This window comes from Rhinoderma darwinii, chromosome 1 (genome assembly GCF_050947455.1).
Source record: "Rhinoderma darwinii isolate aRhiDar2 chromosome 1, aRhiDar2.hap1, whole genome shotgun sequence".
NCBI classification, from domain to species: Eukaryota; Metazoa; Chordata; class Amphibia; order Anura; family Rhinodermatidae; genus Rhinoderma; species Rhinoderma darwinii.
This window is the reverse complement of record NC_134687.1, coordinates 591,788,890-591,802,906: the sequence shown is the minus strand read 5'-3', so window position 1 is coordinate 591,802,906 and position 14,017 is coordinate 591,788,890. Positions and strand designations below refer to the sequence as shown.

General features: G+C 42.7%; 1 protein-coding gene across 1 annotated transcript; it reads right to left on the bottom strand.

The window, feature by feature from the left end:
- Nucleotides 1-706: 706 nt before the first annotated feature.
- On the bottom strand, nt 707-13,401 carry STOML2 (stomatin like 2). The gene is made up of 10 exons (XM_075854943.1): nt 13,279-13,401; nt 10,829-10,981; nt 9,356-9,455; nt 8,153-8,211; nt 6,735-6,836; nt 5,557-5,691; nt 3,771-3,915; nt 1,731-1,810; nt 1,134-1,262; nt 707-936 (listed from the first exon to the last, which is right to left on the bottom strand). The coding sequence occupies exons 1-10, from the start codon at nt 13,318-13,320 to the stop codon at nt 835-837; spliced, it is 1,047 nt and encodes a 348-aa protein (XP_075711058.1). The 5' UTR covers nt 13,321-13,401; the 3' UTR covers nt 707-834.
- Nucleotides 13,402-14,017: the final 616 nt, after the last annotated feature.

Here is a 14,017-nt window from a genome sequence, read left to right as displayed (position 1 = left end):
TATGATAAAAAGCGCAAAATGTTTGCAGACCGTTATTTACAGTCAGAGGAGGAATTTAGGAGAGGGGAGAACGGCAATGAACTTTTTATAGCAGTGGCCAGTGAGGGACAAGTAAAGTTCAATATGTGAAATGCTGGTGACAGGTTCCCTTTAAAGGGTGGAGTTCAACTGTGCCCACTTAATGGCTTCCCAAATATCCAAGAAGGGGGGGGGGCACTTAAAACAAATTGCTCTTAAAATTAGCATTTACAATATATATGGGGCTCGCATGGCTCTTACCTCCACCAAATAATACAGATAGTTTCCTCGACTGCTTGGCCTGGGTATATATTGCATACATATAAGTGGAAACATGATCTTAAATGGTCCTTTTTGTTAGACGGGTCCTGTGAAATAAGCTCCTCACATGGTGTCTCACTGCTGGGACCTTTAGTGATCTGTCGGGATCCCCCGGCAGCATGTATTCAGTTCCCCTATAGCGCCACTACAGTGGAAATAAAGCAGTACGCAGTTCCCATTGAAAAATCAATGGACTGTCCTTGTAAAACCAAGGCAAATCTCAACAGATATCTTTTTAGAAAGCCAAAAAAAAACAAAACACTGAGCGACATCCATCATGTCCGATAAGAATACAAGTGGAGAGGACATAGGTCCAGCTATCTTTATGAAAGAAAAAAATATATATACAAAAAATATTCTAAACAAATAATGGAATCCACGTTTATTTGAAGCCATATATTATATGTGACAATTCATACTTAAAATACAAAATCTCCTAATATTGGTCATTGACATCAGTGTGCGGCACAGCCGGACCATTCATCAGGACCTCCGCTACAGCTCCTCTGCCTCTCGGAATTTGTCGACTTCTGCCGGTTCTAGTGAGGAACGGTTCTGCTGTATATTTTTGGTCAGTGTGCCATAAATTCCCATTGCCTGTGTATGAAAGGACAGATAAGTTACTTGATGATACATAGAGATGGTCACCAGCAGATGGCACCCAACTATTGCAAAACTACAACTCCCAGCATGTCTTGTCAGTGCATGCTGGGAGTGGTAGATTTGCAATAGCTGGAGCGCCACAGAATGGAGACCACTTGTAAACATGTTGTAGCATTGTGCAGTATATTGACCTGGGTCACCATGCTGCTGATATCGCCGGTGTTCGCTGGGAGTAGTATCGTGTTAGATTCTTGAGCCAATTTGGAGAAGGCGGTGACATACTGTTCTGCTATGGAAAGCGATGCTGCAGCATTGCCGTGCTACAAAGATACAACAAAAAATTAACACCAACGTTACTATTTGCTTTATGAACTGCATTTCTGATTAAAAAGATCGCCTGCCGTTGGCCACATGGGGCGACGTTATGAAAAACCTGTACAGCCAGTCTGAAAACGACATAAGACTTATAACGCTGAAATAAGCGGCTCGGTCACTACCTTATGCTGCCCTCAGTAAAGACAGCGAAAAGGTGGTGACAGGTAGGCTTTAAAGAGTTAAAGCCCCGTTAGCTGCAGAAAATCCTATTAATACTGGCTCAATATGGCTTGTATGCGGTCATAGATCCATTGACAAAAAAAGCCAGAGCCACCCGATAACATCCTGTGTAGTCTCACCCATACTCGCCCACCTCCAGGTCTTAAGAAACCGTGAACAGTCTCAATGATCAATGTGTTTTGAAAAGGAACAGGAACCAAAAGTAATTACAGGAAGAGCTGCAGAGATGTTACCTGTTGGGTGAGGGCATCGGCCACCAGACGTATAGCCTCGCCCCGAGCCTTAGCTTTGGCTAGGATCGCATTTGCTTCACCTTAGAGAAAACAAAACAAACTATTCAGATTAATCTACTGTTTATAGATAATGACAAGCAAGAAATTCCCATTAGATCATCGGTACAGAGCAGAAGTATTACACATCTCAATTCATTGATCGAGGTCATTGGTGAGGATTTGTGAGCAGAGACCCTGCTCTCAAAAGGATTAAGGGGTTGCGGTGCTCTGTCAAGTGCCGTGCCCATTTATCATTTCAGAGTTATGTCGATCAGCCTTCTTGAGAAATCAATAGGACTGTAATGGCCAGGAGTGGCTTTCAATGAGACACCAATAAACAGAACCAAGCCCTTAATGTCTAGCAACTGATCGGTTTCTCAGCTCAGAACCAAAACAACGATAGCTTGGGACACATCAGTAAAGGCCCTTTTACACCGGCCGATAAATCGACCAGTGGGGCGAGCGCCAATCAACGAGACAGCGTTGATCAGCGCTCGTTTGCTCCGGTCACACGGAGCTATGGATGGGGCTGAGCGGTTGTTACTCCGATCGCTCATCCCCATACATTATTATCATTTTGGCAGCGCGTCTGACTGTTTACACAGGGAGATGTGCTGCCGACAACGATAATATTTATCTTTTTTAAAACAATACGACCAGCAGATGATCAAGCATTTGCTCCTTCACCTGCTGATCGCTGCCCTGTTCTATGAATGCTCGCCTGCCCAATAATCGCCCAGTGTAAGACCCCCTTTAGTGTAAGGATCTGTTCACATCTACGTAGGAGGTTCAGATTCCATCAAATTTTACAGGTTTCTTTTACCAGTCAAAAAAACAAAACAAACACCCCCACAAGAAGCTATTGTAAGTTAATTAGGCTCGTCAGGCACCCATGGTGCGACTGATTTGGCAAAGCATTGTGACTTCTGTTATAAACAGAAGCCGCAAAGCTAGTGTGAACACAGCCTAAAGGTGAGACTTCAGTTTTCCAGTAATATATAAAGTTGCAGAACTTTTCATTCTTTAACGATTTAAACACAAAATATATTTGATTCCTCACCATTATCAAGCCCTCTGCTTGCTGTCTCCAAGTGAGAACTTTCTTGTTTACATACAGAGGCTCAAAAACTTGTGTGGATCCAATTCACCAACTACACTAAAGGGGTTATCCAGCCACAAAATGTTGTGCAAATGGTTTACATGCTGTAAGATTAGTCACTTGCTAATGTGCTGTCTGTAGCTGAAGTGCCTCTGTAAGCCAGTCTCACATTTAGTCACATGACCATGCTCCTGGCATTTATCTCCTGCTTGTGTGACATTTTGTACACATGGTTAGCTCCCCTCTCCCCCCTCCCTGAAGCTCTGGACCTCACACATCACATGCCTGCTGCTCTCCCTCTTTGTCTCTGGTTTTCATAGAGCTGTGTGTCAGTAGTACCTTAAACCTTGTAATAAAAGGGACATGCAGGCACTTGTAAATAAAGGCAATGTCTGTGAGGAAAGAGGAATCATGGGAACTGTAGTCCGTTACATAGTAATCCCGCCCACAGCCAGCATCAAAACAAAAGGTGCTGTACAGAGCTTGGCAAGTTACTACAAAATAACCAATTCTCCATTATGGTGACATCATGCGGTACTTTTCTGTATTATTAATAAACTCGGATAACCCCTTTAATATCTACATCCTGCCTGGCCCTGTCTTTGACAACATTGCACCTGACAGAAATCTCTCAGTAGTGCAGCCTCACACTCTAAACTTTTAACCTCAACCAATCAGATCTCAGCACATTATCAAGAAACGAAAAAAACAATCAGGTTTTCACATTTTAATGTAAAGGGACTTTCTCCTAATAGGTTTCTTTAAGATTCTGTATTTAAAGTTTCCATTACCAGATTACTAAATCTCAACGTGACTACGTCATCTACTCATGTGTTGGGAAGTGGATCTCCTCCAAGTCGGATGGTACCTGTGTGCTATGCGGGGGGGTCTCAGAAACTTACCTGAAGCTTGGTTGATCTGTTCCATTCTTTCTGCCTCGGAGGCCAAGATCTGGGATTGTTTTTGCCCCTCAGCCACATTGATAGCAGATTCTCTGGTCCCTTCAGATTCCAACACCATAGCCCTCTTCCGCCGCTCGGCCTCAACCTAAAGAGACATCCAGACAGTGATCACATACCAGACAGAACAGACGGATGATGGCTGCTTTCCATCTTTACACAACTTAGTGGCTTAACCGCCATATTTCTGATACAGAGTTCCAAATTCCCTGCAGAGGAAAAATTATAAAACTGTCACTGCCTGCAGCCTCCACTGGGGGCAGATCACAACATCCTGATTTATTATTGAATACAATGTATAAATGGATGTAGGAAGCTTCTAAGCTCCCACTTGTGCCTGCAGGTGGACAGAATGTTATCATTTAAAATAGTTTGCTGCCGTTAGACGTGATAGCATGTCGCTAGGATATTTCCATTGCTCCATAATTGGTGAAGGAGCTGCATCACAAGACAGCCCCACTCACTTTAATGCGCCTGGCTAAGAGTGGTATTGTATTGGCAAAAAAGCAATGCCTACGTTCTTGGGATTTGTGGGAGTGCCAGCAGTCTGTCCTTCGCCAACCAGATACTGGCATTTCTAGTTGATGTAGCACCAGTGTTATTTGCTGGTAAAACCCCTTTAACCAAGGCCCTGCTGCAGTGCATTGTGGGGGATATAGTTTTTCCTACACTTGACTACTATCTGGAGCCTGGTGTAAACACTACATATCTCTTACAAAGAAGCACAGCATGTTCAGTACAGAAACTGAACCAGTATGGAGTTGTCAATTCCTGCACTCTGAGAGTTAGCAGGAAGCCAGCAGAATTCTCAATGCAGCTCGGGATACAAGAGTAAAATGCTCTTCATTGTCATGTAGATTTAAAATAAATGCACATTATTTCCTATCTTCAGACGCGTCATAGATGAATGTTAGAAGACAAGTTTTTGTGGAGGTCCAAATGCTGACACAACCCCTGATTTTTAGAATGAAGGAATTTGTGCTCTACTGCTTGCCACATGATCACTATATTGCAGCCGTATTGCGACTGCGTGACAATGAGTTAAAAGTGATCTTATCCCGTCACCGTACCTGCATTCTTAATAGAAGAATATGTGCTAGAGAGCAAGACTAAGAATCCTGGGTATTTTTGGCCTCAGTTTCTGAAATTGGTCTTCTAAAGTCTGTGCATTTAGAAAAACTCCCAATACCGGGGGAAAGTATGCAATTGGCACTCTCTGAATAATCCCAGCCTCGCCCACTGGCTGCAGTGAGACATTAGTAGCGAATACATAGGCAACTATGTCACTTGGTAGCTTCAAAGTTCTGCAGCTTTCTATTATGTTTTAAGTTTCAATTCCTCACCATTTAACATATCAGCTTGCTTGCTGTTGGTGAATGGAAATGGAATGGTCATTATTCAGCAGCATAAATCTCTTTTGTCCTGATAGTTTGTTACAATGTAGAAGTGTATGTAAAATGTATCAGTCTGGAGTATAGACCGTTTAGTTAAACTCTGTGAGAAATATTAGGTCTGAACAGGAAATAAGAATGAACCCATTTACTGACAGCAAGCAGAGATCTATAAAATAAAGTATATAATTATTTACGGAACTCATACAATAAACTTTATTTGCATAGAAAGGAAAACCCATTTAGCTCTGTGTGTGATCACAGTAGAAATCTAGGTGCAGACAGGTGTCTTGGGGTGGGGGTAGGTTTAACAGGAATAAAATCTTACAAGAACCTACCTGCATCTGCATGGCTTCTTTGACCTTGGGAGGCACATGGATGTCTTTGATTTCATACCGCAGACACTTGATCCCCCAGTAATCAGAAGCCTGGTTTATAGCGTCCACAATATTGGAGTTAAGGGATTCTCTCTCCTGATTCATTCGGAAAAGAAAATGATGTTGATGACAGACGTCATTTGTACCAGACAAGAACATGATATATGAACTTAAAGAAAATTTTGCACAAAATTTTATCCCATTAGGAACCATCTTGATGTCTACTTTCCAATATCTTTGGAAAGACGTCAGAAATGGATGAAAGCGACCGACAAGTGTGAAAACAAACTTAGTTTTTTATTACATCTGGTCATACATGTAATTGTTGTGGTTAAGGATACGACTGGGAAAGACTGCTAAAAATGCTTTGTCCCATCAGTCAGGACAAATACAGGACTTCTCCTTATCACAATGGCTTCCTTTACTACCAGGAACATCCCGATGACAGAGAAAAGAGGCAGCAAGAAATTTAAAGGGCCTGTCCCAACTGAACAAGTCCCGTCCTTATGCCCTTTTAAGAGCAGCTCCAGCCCTGGCAGACTCACCACGACCTGGTATTACATGGATTTCAATACATTTCTATTTATATTACAGTGGCAGCTGTAGGGGAAACGTGGCCGCCAGGTCTAAGCAGCCAGCCCATTGCAATGAGCTCATCACTGGAGCAGCTTACTTTAGGGAGGGTCCGTCCAAGCATTCTCCACAGTCTCACGGTCAGTGGACACGGGATGTTTTAGGATAGTCTATACTGCTTCTTGACTGAACACAGGTTGCCATAAACAGCATCTGTATTCTGCTAAAGAAAGGGCGGCAACAGTAGGATCTGATCCTTATCAAAACTCATTAATTATCAAGACGTCTTGAGTCCAACATCAAGCAGGATTTTTCTCTCTGGGCTTCATATTGTGCTGGCTACACACAGATTCACATAGTCTGCCCAAGTGTTTTACTTTTCTTTGACCTTTGGCACGCCTTGGATACAACCGTGCAACCCTGTATCATGAATGAGGTTTGCATATAGATGTATTACTACTACTTTTATAGACTTAATGCCTTGTGTACAGCACCAACATTATGAGGTTTAATCCTGTATAAAAATATGAGCAGGTAACGACAGTCGTCATACAAAACAAACTCACCCTGAAGACTTTGTCTAGTGACAGTTTGCCCAGTTCAGAACGCATGGTGGTTTGCGCCAACTGAGTGACTGCGTATTCCGGATCTTCCACGCCGTAACTGGCCTGAGCGGAGGGGGAAAAAAAAAAAAGGAGGAGTGAATGGGTGCACGGATACACCGTTGTTATGGCTGACTTGTGTGCTTTAAATGGTTAAATAAAGCAGATTTATATTAAAAAGGCCAGTACAGTTTGGTGCAAATAAAATGTATTCATCGGATAGTGTAAAGTACTGCAATTCCTCACCATTTTCATGATCTCTGGAAAAAATTTTGTTAACATTCAGCGTCTGAAACCCTATCCGGACTAGTCCTGCTCACACATCTGAGGGTGTATTACAATGCATCAGTGGAGGTAATCCCATATAAGCTAAACACAGATGCAGCATAAATCTCTCCTGATCAGATAGTTTGCTACAATTTATCGTAGTCATACTGATGGATGGTCAATTTGCTTATGTTCTCTGTATTAAATTACATAATGAATCATCAAGCATGCCGAATTACACAGAGATGTAACCTTCATGTCAAATGACCTAATTTCCCCCCTTATTTCTGCTTTGGGTCAAAGACATATGTAGTCTTTGAATGTTGCTCCTGTAAACTTGCAATTTGTAGCCTGGCTGAACCCCCAGACATAAAGCTATCACAAATGCAATTATTTCTCTTTATCGCAACATTTCTTATGGGGAGTTTCATTCCCATACATACATAACTCTCTATAACTCCCCCATGAGAAAGAACAGCTAATAAGGATTCTATTTTACTCTTGTCTGCAGCTGCAAACCTGATGTCAGCATCTAATGAAGAATTAGAATATTATATTTGAAATGTAATCTCTGCCTGTAATTGGCTCAAATATGAAATATTCTCATTGTAGGTTATTGGCTGAATCAGAGTTATTGTCACATTGCCTCTGATTGGCAAACCTTAAGCCTACACCCCTTTTGAATGATATTATTGTAATTGAGTTTGGCAATAAACCTCATAGGAGCATTTTGAGCATACAAGCAGCGTCTGTGTGTTTTATTCTTCCTCTGATATATATCGATCTAATATGATTAGGAATGCTGGATAAAATTCCTGGAGTGAGTGTCTGATGGAACACTCATCTAAATTTCAGTCTAATATTTTGAGCGATGACTTCCTTAACATAATTAAGATGTGCCATACTGAAGTCCAGGCCCTTTTGAAGTCCAGGTTTGTCTAGACTGAATACAATTGTAAGTGCGATGCCATTGGTTGCGATGGATAACAAGGCCAACGATTTACTATTAGACAATGGGTCTCATTTATCAAAATTGTCTATTAGAAAGTTGCAGAACTTTTCATAAAATAATAATTTCGCTTCATCTATAATCTCGTTCAGGGTGGGAGACTTACCTTATAAGGGTCCAAGACACGCAGGTAAAGCACGCCATCTATCTGTAATGTGACATTGTCTGTAGAGAGAGGAGGGACACAATTCATCATCGGTGTGATCTCATTAATAACCAGCACAGACGGGTCGGTTAGCAGCAATATCCACGTTCTGCTCTTCAGTGAAGTCTTAATTCTAAGTTACTTTGATCTCCTATACAGATAGAAGATGAAGGGTGACAACCACTACTGTGCCCAAAGTACCTATCGACCTTCTTCAAATGAGGGTCGGAGTGGATGATCGCCGCAGGCACGGCTTCTAAAACCTACATTTTAGTAATCATGTAAAAACCTGGGTGTTGCTCTTTGTTACAGACTCTGGAAAATAGAGGGGGGGGGGGTCCTGATATGACAGAAGGACATATGGAAATGCATTGTATTCATGAGACAACCCCTTTCAAAAAAAAAAAAAAAGAAGGGATTTAAAGGAATTCTCATGTATTTGATTTTAGCTTTATTCATTAGATGAAAGTTTGTAGCAGAGAAATCACTTGTTTGTTGTGTTTTTTTTAAATTGTAACTAAACTTTCAGAAAACTTCTGACATGTCATAGTGACATGTCAGAAGTTTTGATCGGTGGGGGTACGGGCTCATGGACTTTCTATTGAGCCCGTACACCAACTGCTCGGCTTTCCGAGAAAAGCCGATCAGAAATTAAGCGGCTCAGCACTCACTTGAGCATTTCTGCTGCTTCGTTTTAGCGATCGGTAGGGTGGGGTTTTCAGTGCTCGAACCCCCACCGATCAAAACTTCTAACATGTCACTTTGACGTCAGAAGATTTCTGAAACTTTAGTTACAATTTAAAAATACCTACAATATTTGAGGACGGTCATATTTGAGACACACACTTCTTTCCTATATGTCTGTATCAGTGCAGCCGGGTGCGGGTGCTTTATGGCAGCTAACATTAATGGGAGTCAATTGATGGAAAAAGTGGTAGAGTACAGCCCCTTCCCCAGAGACCACGGAATGACAGGGGAGCTGCATACAGAACCTTATCCGTGTGTTTAGTTTTACTATCCTGCGTCCAGCAGTACAACAGAGCTGTCATTAACTCTCCCACATTGTAATGACCGTGAGACCACAAGAGAACTACAAAAAAACCTAATAATAATAAGCCATTTTTTGATGTACCAGATGTGACAGTGTGTCAAGGGGACACTCACCCAAGCTCACAGCGGACTGCTCAGGAACATTGATCACAATCTCCTTTAGACTTTGTACATATCGGATGCGATCCAGAAGCGGAATAAGAAAGTTCAGACCCTGCAATAGATAACAAGCAACTCTGTAATGTAACACATGCAACATTTTGTAAAAGACAATACTACTACTGAAGTAAATGGTATATGCTTAGGGCAGGACAGGAGGGGGTAAAGCATGGTACACTTAATGCACGGTGGATTTGGTTGGCACGCCAGTGGTGAGACTAAGGCCTCATGCACACTTACGTCAGCTGTACAAGCGAGAGAAAAAGGAGAGCGAGAAAGCTAAAGAAAAAGAGAGCGAGAGCGAAAGAAAAAGAGAGCGAGAGCGAGAGAGAGAGCGAAAGAAAAAGAGAGCGAGAGCGAGAGCGAAAGAAAAAGAGAGCGAGAGCGAGAGAGAGAGCGAAAGAAAAAGAGAGCGAGAGCGAGAGAGAGAGCGAAAGAAAAAGAGAGCGAGAGCGAGAGAGAGAGAGCGAAAGAAAAAGAGAGCGAGAGCGAGAGAGAGCGAAAGAAAAAGAGAGCGAGAGCGAGAGAGAGAGCGAAAGAAAAGAGAGCGAGAGAGAGAGAGCGAAAGAAAAAGAGAGCGAGAGCAAGAGAGCGAGAGCGAGAGAGCGAAAGAAAAAGAGAGCGAGAGAGAGAGCGAAAGAGAGCGAGAGAGCGAAAGAAAAAGAGAGCGAGAGAGCAAAAGAAAGAGAGCGAGAGAGCGAAAGAAAAAGAGAGCGAGAGAGCGAAAGAGAGCGCGAAAGAGAGAGCGCGAAAGAAAAAGAGCGAGAGAGAGAGAGCGAAAGAAAGAGAGCGAGAGAGAGAGAGCGAAAGAAAAAGAGAGCGAGAGAGAGAGCGAAAGAAAAAAAGAGAGCGAGAGAGAGAGAGCGAAAGAAAAAAAGAGAGCGAGAGAGAGAGAGCGAAAGAAAAAAAGAGAGCGAGAGAGAGAGAGCGAAAGAAAAAAAGAGAAAGAGAGCGAAAGAAAAAAAGAGAGCAAGAGAGAGAGAGCGAAAGAAAAAAAGAGAGCAAGAGAGAGAGAGCGAAAGAAAAAGAGAGCAAGAGAGAGAGCGAAAGAAAAAGAGAGCGAGAGAGAGAGAGCGAAAGAGAGAGAAAGAACATACAGGCCAACACTCACAATAATCAGGGGTGCTGTATATTTTGGATAGGCAGTATGTGCGGTTGCATACATGCCTACGCTGTAGTACAAGTGGTTTTTCTGTGTGTCTACTGCTCTGTGATACAAGAGCACTGTTAATACCCCCACAAGTTACACAAGGTATTCTGCAAAAGTATAATATTGTCTCAATGTTAAAGCTTCGTCCTATGGTCAAACTCCTTGCTTCTGTTATATGGGGTTACCTGGTTTATAATGCATTAAAAAAAAAAAAAGAAGGGTTGTCCAAAACAGGAGCTTTCTCAATATACGAAATGTAGCGGCAATCCAGCACTCACCGGCTCCAAGATGCGATGGAACCTGCCCATACGTTCCACCACCCAGGCCTCTTGTTGGGGAACAAACAAGACAACTGTGTTCATGGGAAGTCCAGATGACGCAAAACGTTGCACCTCAAAATTCCAGGCTTTAGGGCCATTTATTTGGGTGCCCTGCGGAGAAGTAGAAATAAGAGGAGATTAGACCAATTGTTCAGAGGATCAGAGACAAAAATGTTATGCCACAGAAAAACCATACAGAAACTGGAAATTCTAATCTAAGTTCCTGGAAATACAAAGAATACAACTACAGATTGTAAGCGCACAACTCTGCGATGTTTTATTTATCCCGCAATGATCTGGAGTTACAACGAGGTGACACTAAAGACACATCCAGAGATTCAAACTCATGCTGTTTTCCAGTCAGTAAAACCTCACTTCTCACTACTGCATCCTGAGGGCTCCGTTTCTGTATGTATAGAGCACGTTCGGCTGTGATGCATTGCGGAAGATGTAGTGTTTACACCAGAAACGGTATGAGAGTCTGTGTAGATGTGGTTTCCCCCCCCCCCCACCCTGCTTTTTAGTTCAGTGCTTTATAGGAGGATCTCAGCGAAGCTGTAAGAATTGTGAATGCAGCTCTAAATGTGACACATGATGTAACTCAAGATCAAAAAAAAAAAAGCAAACGCAATATCTGCAAACTTAAAGGGATTGTCTCCCGAAAATAAACCTATTCCATATGCAATATTAGGGCAAATAGATCATAGAAGGGGATCCCTCACTCAGAAGCCCCCACTATGAGCCCGAGCAGAAAACCACTAACAAAGAATGGCTCCGGAAGACTTGGTGAAAAAAAAAACGGTTAACAGAAGTTTCTAATGCCGGTCCGTGGTGATCACCTGATCAGCTTTAATTTGGAACGGGGATATCGACTTGAGCCAAACCCTTTATATCAGCATTATATGGAAATATACACTTTAAAATTATTCTAAATACTAGAGATATGTTTCGTAAGAGTTGTCTGGTGTGCACACAGGAAAAAAGCTCTTCATATGGTAGTATGTCTGTACAGTGTTGGCTGATACCATGAAGCAGTAGCTTGGCCTCTCACCTTGTGTAGTTGCTCAAAAGCCACAAAGACTATCAGGCAATATAAACAGGGGCGCTGAAAGAGTCCTATTTATGAGGTTATAAGAAATTACGATTTTCCTCTTGCACTACGTTCACTATTAGGACATATGGAACAAATAAAAGGGGTCCCTCTCTAGAAGACCGCTGGGGTCCCTACACCCTGTGAACGTTGATTGAGTGACCACTCCAGCAATGACATCTGATGGTGGGAGTCACAACCAATTGGGTCATTGCTTGAACTACTTACGATCCAAGTGGAAGAACTTCATGCATAACACACAGGTAATACCAGTGTAACTAATGGTGGGCTACAATGTCCTCATTTTTATTAGGATACTTTGTATTATAAGTTCTCCCCCCCCCCCCCCAATCCCATTTCCTTACAGATTACATATATCCATGGTTGCTGTGGCCTCTGGTCCAGACGGTTGCTGGAATTTCTTGATGTTGTGTAATATCCTATTGAGGTTCGCTTTCCTCCCTCTATATGCAGACATTTTCTGATAATTCTATTTTTCTCACTGGGGATTTAAAGGGGTTGTCCAGTGACATAAAACTGATGGCCTATCATCAGAATGGGGCATTCAGATCTGATCAGTTGGGGTCTAACTCCCCGGGCGGCCCCGTCAACCAGCTGATCTAGTGAGCGCGGTTTCCCCTTCATCGCATACACAAACAGTGCAGCACTGCACAACACCGTCACAGTCGCAGCGGCTGTACACCGTATTACAGTTTCCTTTCTTGCCAGTCCCTTTATACAGCTAATCGTTGGGGGTGCTGCGAGTCGGACCCCCACCAATCACTAATTGTTGGCCTATCCGGAGAATCAGTTTTACATCACCGTATAACCCCTTTAAATTGCTGGTAGTTTATGATCTGTGATTGCTGTAATGAAAATCAGCTCTCTATGTATGGCCTCTCTGCTGAGCTCATACTTAGACAGCTGCCAATCTGAACAGAGCTGCAGTGTAAAGCATGGGGGGACAGAGCAGAAAGAATACACAGAAGGTGTTATGCAGATTGCTTCAGATTCCAATTGACAATGTGGCCAAACTGGAGTCACTGGTCATTTGCTTATTTTGTTCCTATAACTGCTTAGGGCATCACCCGGCTGGGAGGCTAATTATCAGTCACCTCCGAAAAACTGCACAGTTAATTACCACAATATGTGGATAGGATTCTCTGGGCAAACATTTCACAGTCACATCTATATGTATACAGTCAACCTTCCCTATACATGTATGTTTAAAGGGCAGTGTCACAAGTTACCACACAGACACGCACAAATTGAACAGGTCAGTGCTTATCTTTAAAATTCCCCAGATTCCCGTCCTTACCCGTAGAAGGGCGCTCCCAACCCGGCTCACTGTCCTTAGCATGTCCCCGGACCTTTCCTGCACTTCTTCTGTAACTAGCGTGCAATCTCTACAGCGGCACCGGCAGATGACGTCACTGCCAGCCGAGGACTGTCAAATGAGGAGCGAAGCGACGCACTGTGATAACGACATGGATGGCAATCGTGCTCCATATTAGGAAGGTCAACACCCGGCACGGTGAGAATCTATCCCAGCGGACTGTCGCCACGTTGGGGATGGCAGAAAGAACCTTGTTCGGGTTTTTCCCTTTTCCTTCAGAAAATAAACTTATAAAAAGTTTACCGAGAGAAACCTTTTTCTACATTTGTAATCCACTTTCAAAGAAAAAATTATTTGAATTTAAATAAATCTGTAATCACATGTAAATGGAAGTAATTGAGTTGGCCTCAAAATTGTATTCTTCTCTTAGTTATACATAGTTGGCAACATTTGATATATTTTCCTGGGACACTTAGGTTGTGGCGTCTTTGGTGGGTGTGGCTAGTGGGGCGTGGCTTTCCAGGATTTCCGCATACCAATAAATAAACAAAAATGTCTGCACAAGTTTGGCTGACAACTACTATGGTGGCCGGTATGTCTCTCTGGTTATCCGGTTGTTCACAGGCAGGTGATGTCACTTTATCACTAGGGCTAGGCAATATGTGCTGACCACTACTGGTAGTGTAGAAACCAGCGTAGAAAGTTCCACACTCCGTGCCCC